General features: G+C 54.9%; 1 protein-coding gene across 1 annotated transcript; it reads left to right on the top strand.

Annotated features, from left to right (window-relative positions):
* Positions 1 to 2,602: 2,602 nt before the first annotated feature.
* On the top strand, positions 2,603 to 7,365 carry LOC137344316 (FYVE, RhoGEF and PH domain-containing protein 4-like). Its single transcript, XM_068007177.1, has 3 exons — positions 2,603 to 2,779; positions 4,589 to 4,732; positions 5,517 to 7,365. Exons 1-3 carry the CDS (start codon positions 2,603 to 2,605, stop codon positions 5,715 to 5,717), a joined length of 522 nt encoding a protein of 173 aa, XP_067863278.1. The 3' UTR covers positions 5,718 to 7,365.

Below are 7,365 nucleotides of genomic sequence, written 5' to 3' on the forward strand. Positions count from 1 at the left end.
CCCGATCTTCCCCCCTCCCCCGATCTTCCCCTCTCCCCCCCGATCTTCCCCTCCCCCCGATCTTCCCTCCCCCGTCTCCCCCCGATCTTCCCCTCCCCCCGATCTTCCCCCTCCCCCCGATCGTCCCCTCTCCCCCCCGATCTTCCCCTCCCTCCCCGATCTTCCCCTCTCCCCCCCGATCTTCCCTCCCCCCGAACTTCCCCTCTCCCCCCCGATCTTCCCCTCCCTCCCCGATCTTCCCCTCTCCCCCCCGATCTTCCCCTCCCTCCCCGATCTTCCCCTCTCCCCCCCCGATCTTCCCCTCCCCCCGATCTTCCCCTCTCCCCCCCGATCTTCCCCTCCCTCCCCGATCTTCCCCCTCTCCCCCCGATCTTTCCCCTCCCCCCGAACTTCCCCTCTCACCCCCGATCTTCCCCTCTCCCCCCCCGATCTTCCCCTCCCCCCGATCGTCCCCTCTCCCCCCCGATCTTCCCCTCCCTCCCCGATCTTCCCCTCTCCCCCCCGATCTTCCCCTCTCCCCCCCCGATCTTCCCCTCCCCCCCCAATCGTCCCCTCTCCCCCCGATCTTCCCCTCCCTCCCCGATCTTCCCCTCTCCCCCCCGATCTTCCCCTCCCTCCCCCGATCTTCCCCTCTCCCCCCCCCGATCTTCCCCTCTCCCCCCCGATCTTCCCCCTCCCCCGATCTTCCCCTCTCCCCCCCGATCTTCCCCCCTCCCCCCGATCTTCCCCTCTCCCCCCCGATCTTCCCCTCTCCCCCCCGATCTTCCCCCCTCCCCCCGATCTTCCCCTCTCCCCCCCGATCTTCCCCTCTCCCCGCCGATCTTCCCCTCCCCCGATCTTCCCCTCTCCCCCCGATCTTCCCCCCTCCCCCCCCGATCTTCCCCTCTCCCCCCGATCTTCCCCCCTCCCCCCGATCTTCCCCTCTCTCCCCCGATCGTCCCCTCCCCCCGATCTTCCCCCGCCCCGATCTTCCCCTCCCCCCGATCTTCCCCCGCCCCGATCTTCCCCTCCCCCCGATCTTCCCCTCCCCGATCTTCCCCTCCCCCGATCTTCCCCTCTCCCCCCGATCTTCCCCTCCCCCGATCTTCCCCTCTCTCCCCGATCTTCCCCTCCCCCGATCTTCCCCCTCCCCCGATCTTCCCCTCTCTCCCCCCGATCTTCCCCTCCCCCCGATCTTCCCCTCCCCGATCTTCCCCTCCCCCGATCTTCCCCTCTCCCCCCGATCTTCCCCTCCCCCGATCTTCCCCTCTCCCCCCGATCTTCCCCTCCCCCGATCTTCCCCTCTCTCCCCCCGATCTTCCCCTCTCTCCCCCGATCTTCCCCTCCCCCAATCTTCACCTCTCTCCTCCGATCTTCCCCTCCCCCCCGATCTTCCCCTCTCTCCCCCGATCTTCCCCTCCCCCGATCTTCCCCTCTCTCCCCCGATCTTCCCCTCTCTCCCCCGATCTTCCCCTCCCCCCCGATCTTCCCCTCTCCCCCCCGATCTTCCCTCTCTCCCCCGATCTTCCCCTCCCCCAATCTTCACCTCTCTACTCCGATCTTCCCCTCCCCCCGATCTTCCCCTCTCTCCCCCGATCTTCCCCTCCCCCGATCTTCCCCTCTCTCCCACAATCTTCCCCCATTCTCTCCCGATCTTCCCCTTGCCCCCCCTCTCGCTCCCAATCTTCCCCTCTCTGCCCTGACCTTCCCCTCTCCCCACGATCTCTGGTACACAATGTGTCTGTTTCTCTGGTACACGATGTTTCTATTTCTCTGGTACACAATGTGTCTGTTTCTCTGGTACACGATGTGTCTGTTTCTCTGGTACACGATGTGTCTGTTTCTCTGGTACACGATGTGTCAGACTCTCTGGTACACAATGTGTCTGTTTCTCTGGTACACGATGTTTCTGTTTCTCTGGTACACGATGTGTCTGTTTCTCTGGTACACAATGTGTCTGTTTCTCTGGTACACGATGTGTCAGACTCTCTGGTACACAATGTGTCTGTTTCTCTGGTACACGATGTTTCTGTTTCTCTGGTACACGATGTTTCTATTTCTCTGGTACACGATGTGTCTGTTTCTCTGGTACACGATGTTTCTGTTTCTCTGGTACACGATGTGTCTGTTTCTCTGGTACACGATGTGTCTGACTCTCTGGTACACGATGTGTCTGTTTCTCTGGTACACGATGTGTCTGACTCTCTGGTACACAATGTGTCTGTTTCTCTGGTACACGATGTGTCAGACTCTCTGGTACACGATGTGTCTGACTCTCTGGTACACAATGTGTCTGACTCTCTGGTACACGATGTGTCTGACTCTCTGGTACACGATGTGTCTGTTTCTCTGGTACACGATGTGTCTGACTCTCTGGTACACGATGTGTCTGTTTCTCTGGTACACGATGTGTCAGACTCTCTGGTACACGATGTGTCTGACTCTCTGGTACACGATGTGTCAGACTCTCTGGTACACGATGTGTCAGACTCTCTGGTACACGATGTGTCTGACTCTCTGGTACACGATGTGTCTGACTCTCTGGTACACGATGTGTCTGACTCTCTGGTACACGATGTGTCTGTTTCTCTGGGACACGATGTGTCTGACTCTCTGGTACACGATGTGTCTGACTCTCTGTCTCTCTTTGATACAGGTTGTTTGCTGGAAGTGCTCTGATTATAGAGCAAAGCTTCACTATGACGAGTACAGACTGAACCGGGTGTGCCGGGATTGTCACAATGTGCTGAATGGAGAGCACTGCATGGAGGAGAAGGAGAGGAAGCTGGGGATCCTGGAGGTAACATAGGAACAGGTGGAGGCCATTCAGTCCCTCTAAACTGTTACATAGGAACAGGTGGAGGCCATTCAGTCCCTCTAAACTGTTACATAGGAACAGGAGGAGGCCATTCAGCCCCTCGAGCCTGTTACATAGGAACAGGAGGAGGCCATTCAGCCCCTCAAGCCTGTTGCATAGGAACAGAAGGTTGTCATTCCATCCCTCGAGCCTTTTCCATTATTCATAGCAATATAGGAACAGGAAGAGGCCAGTCTATTAGATGATGGCTGATCTGTACCTCAGCCCCATTGACCCTCCTTTGCTCCATAATCCCTTAATATCCTTACCCAACAAAAATCTACCGATCTCAGTATTGAAAGCTCCAATTGTCCCCCAGTATCCACAGCCTTTTTGGGAGAGAGTTCCATATTTCCACTCCCCTTTGTGTGAAATGCTTCCTGACATCACCCCTGAACGGCCTGGCTCTAATTTTAAGGTTATGCCCCCTTGTTCTGGACTCTCCCACCAGAGGAAATAGTTTCTCTCCATCTACCCTATCAAATTCTTTAACATTTTAAACCCCTCAATCAGATCACCCCTTAATCTTCTAAAGTCAAGGGAATACAAACCAAGTTTAATTTAACTCTTGAAGCCGTGGTATCATTTTGGTGAATCTATGCTGCACCCCCTCCAAGGCCCATTCATCCTTCCTGAGGTACCGTGCCCAGAACTGAGTGCAGTACTCGACATGGGGTCTGACCAAGGTGCTGTACAACTGAAGCATCACTTCCCCCCTTTGTATTCCAGCCCTCTTGAGATAAAGGCCAACATCCCATTAGCCTTTTTGATTACTTTTTGTACCTGTCCACTAGCTTTGTGCACTTGGATGCCGAAATCCATTTGCTCCTCTACAGTTGCTAGTCTCTTGCCATTAAGAAAATATTCAATTTGTCTTTCTTAGGTCCAAAGTGGATGACCTCACACTTCCCCACATTGAACTCCATCTGCCACAGTTTTGCCCACTCATTTAATCTGTCTGTCCTTTTGTAACTTCCTGCTCCCATCCACACAACTTACTGTGGCTTCTAACCTAGTGTCATCTGCAAACATGGATATACAACTCTCTATTCCTTCATCTAAGTCATTAATAAATATGGTGAAAAGCTGAGGCCCCAGTACAGATCCCTGGGGAACATCACTTGTCACACCCCACCAATCAGAGCACATTCCCTTTATCCCCAATCTGTCTCCTACTTTCTAACAAATTTCTAACCCATGTCATAAGGTTCCCTCCAATTCCACATGCTCTCATTTTTACTAATAATCTCTTGTGTGGACCCTTATCAAATGCCTTCTGGAAGTCCATAAAGACATGTTAGTGACCACCTCAAAAAAATCAACATGACATGACCTACCCTTCACAAATCCATGCTGACTCTTTTTTATCATACTTGTCTGTGCTCAGTCCACTCTGTACCTGATGATAGGTTCCATTAACTTCTTCACAACTCATGCTAATCTGACAGGTTTGTCGTTTCCTGGTTTCACTCTCCCTCCCCAGCAGGTAAGGGGAGAGCCCCTCACTCTCAGACCGCCTGTCTCACTGACAGCATCAGCATGTGGGGTGTACTGGGGTCCAGAAACTGAGCCCTGCCTGTCCGAGTGGGTGGGGGAGGGGAGGGGAGAGGAGGGGAGGGGGTCTGTACAGATTTTGTAGTGGGGGTCAGAGATCGTGCGTGGGAAGTTGGTGCACCGTGGGGGAGGGGGCCGGGGGCCATGCGGTGTCCTGAGTTGACCTGTGACCTGTGGAGTTGTGTTCTCTGTTGACAGAAGGAGTCGGCCGAGGTCTCGGGGAACAGTCTGATGTGCAGCTTCCTTCACTGGATGGAGAAAGGGGGCAAGCTGGGACTCAAGGCCTGGTTCGTCATTCCACGCGATGACCCCTTCGTCCTCTACATGTACAGAGCCCCTCAGGTACCTGTCACTTTTGACCTATGCGACGGTGGCTCAGTGCCTCTTCCTACCCCAACAACACATCTCAGGGCTGAGACTCAGACTTAGGGAGGTGCTAGACTGGTGGAGGGAGCCCAGGGACTGATAGACCCAGTACACTTAGTAACCAGGTACATGGGGGAAGTGTGGCAAAGTGTTCAGGTGTGAGGAGCTCGCCCTGAAATATGGGGCTGTGGGAAGAAGCTGAGTCACTGGGCGATTTCTGCATTTCCTTAATATTGTACAAGAAATATAAACTGGGCTTCCCCACTGCACCTGGGGAGTCACTGCTCTCCTGTCCACTAAATTATTTTAATTCTTCACTTATGTGACATACTAGCACCTGGGAGTGTTTGATGGGACAGTGTAGAGGGAGCTTTACTCTGTATCTAACCCGTGCTGTACCTGCCCTGGGAGTGTTTGATGGGACAGTGTAGAGGGAGCTTTACTCTGTATCTAACCCGTGCTGTACCTGCCCTGGGAGTGTTTGATGGGACAGTGTGGAGGGAGCTTTACTCTGTATCTAACCCGTGCTGTACCTGCCCTGGGAGTGTTTGATGGGACAGTGTAGAGGGAGCTTTACTCTGTATCTAACCCGTGCTGTACCTGCCCTGGGAGTGTTTGATGGGACAGTGTAGAGGGAGCTTTACTCTGTATCTAACCCGTGCTGTAATGAATGATTAATGAATATAATTGCTCGGTTTGGGAGTTGAATATTCATGGTCTGAATGTCTGTTGTGTGTAACATGCTCCCATCTCCCCACAGGATGTCAGGGCTCAGAGCTCCATCCCATTATTGGGTTACACCATCGAGCTGCTGAGTGACTGCGATTCCAGCTACAGCTTCCAGCTCACACAGTCCAAGCAGGTGTACACATTGAGTGCAGAGACTGAGGAGCTGCGGGACCGCTGGGCACAGCTCATGAGGCTGCTAGCAAGTGGCATGTGCCCTGGTGAAGAGGATTAATACTGCCTGTCGCAGTGATCGCAGCCTTTAGGAAAAGCCTTCTGTCATCGAGCTCCAGCCAGTGTCTGTCCCTCTAGCTCGAAATTCACCCTCCCGTTCCTCTGTTCAGTCATTGGAAAGGGATGTAGATGTGAGTTATACTGCTGCCTGCTCTCTCATTATTCGATGTTAACAGATCACACTTGGGTGGAGACTCTTCATCTCAACGCAACACTTCTTGTGTCAGTCTGTGACCCAGTGCTGACCTTTACTCCCTGGGTGAGTCCGTGACCCAGTGCCGACCTTTACTCCCAGGGTGAGTCCGTGACCCAGTGCCGACCTTTACTCCCAGGGTCAGTCTGTGACCCAGTGCTGACCTTTACTCCCAGGGTCAGTCTGTGACCCAGTGCCGACCTTTACTCCCAGGGTCAGTCTGTGACCCAGTGCTGACCTTTACTCCCAGGGTCAGTCTGTGACCCAGTGCTGACCTTTACTCCCAGGGTGAGTCCGTGACCCAGTGCCGACCTTTACTCCCAGGGTCAGTCTGTGGACCTGTGCTGACCTTTACTCCCAGGGTCAGTCTGTGACCCAGTGTCGACCTTTACTCCCAGGGTCAGTCTGTGGCCCTGTGCTGACCTTTACTCCCAGGGTCAGTCTGTGACCCAGTGCTGACCTTTACTCCCAGGGTCAGTCTGTGACCCAGTGCTGACCTTTACTCCCAGGGTCAGTCTGTGACCCAGTACTGACCTTTACTCCCAGGGTCAGTCTGTGACCCAGTATCGACCTTTACTCCCAGGGTCAGTCTGTGGCCCTGTGCTGACCTTTACTCCCAGGGTCAGTCTGTGACCCAGTGCTGACCTTTACTCCCAGGGTCAGTCTGTGACCCAGTGCTGACCTTTACTCCCAGGGTCAGTCTGTGACCCAGTGCTGACCTTTACTCCCAGGGTCAGTCTGTGACCCAGTGCTGACCTTTACTCCCAGAGTCAGTCTGTGACCCAGTGCTGACCTTTACTCCCAGGGAGAGTCCGTGACCCAGTGCCGACCTTTACTCCCAGGGTCAGTCTGTGACCCAGTGCCGACCTTTACTCCCAGGGTGAGTCCGTGACCCAGTGCCGACCTTTACTCCCAGGGTCAGTCTGTGGACCTGTGCTGACCTTTACTCCCAGGGTCAGTCTGTGACCCAGTGTCGACCTTTACTCCCAGGGTCAGTCTGTGGCCCTGTGCTGACCTTTACTCCCAGGGTCAGTCTGTGACCCAGTGCTGACCTTTACTCCCAGGGTCAGTCTGTGACCCAGTGCTGACCTTTACTCCCAGGGTCAGTCTGTGACCCAGTACTGACCTTTACTCCCAGGGTCAGTCTGTGGCCCTTTGCTGACCTTTACTCCCACGGTCAGTCTGTGACTCAGTTTAATATCTCATCTGAAAGACAGCACCTCCGACAGTGCAGCGCTCCCTCAGTACTGACCCTCCGACAGTGCAGCGCTCCCTCAGTACTGACCCTCCGACAGTGCAGCGCTCCCTCAGTACTGACCCTCCGACAGTGCAGCGTTCCCTCAGTACTGACCCTCCGACAGTGCAGCGCTCCCTCAGTACTGACCCTCCGACAGTGCGGCGCTCCCTCAGTACTGACCCTCCGACAGTGCAGCGCTCCCTCAGTACTGACCCTCCG

Source organism: Heptranchias perlo, chromosome 27 (assembly GCF_035084215.1).
Source record: "Heptranchias perlo isolate sHepPer1 chromosome 27, sHepPer1.hap1, whole genome shotgun sequence".
In the NCBI taxonomy this organism is placed as follows: domain Eukaryota; kingdom Metazoa; phylum Chordata; class Chondrichthyes; order Hexanchiformes; family Hexanchidae; genus Heptranchias; species Heptranchias perlo.

Excerpts from the sequence above, each read along its gene's own strand:
- LOC137344316 (XM_068007177.1), top strand. The coding sequence starts at position 2,603 with ATGTGTCTGACTCTCTGTCTCTCTTTGATACAGGTTGTTTGCTGGAAG. Across the intron at positions 2,780-4,588 it reads GGAAGCTGGGGATCCTGGAG|AAGGAGTCGGCCGAGGTCTC; the intron begins GTAACATAGGAA and ends CTCTGTTGACAG. Across the intron at positions 4,733-5,516 it reads ACATGTACAGAGCCCCTCAG|GATGTCAGGGCTCAGAGCTC; the intron begins GTACCTGTCACT and ends ATCTCCCCACAG.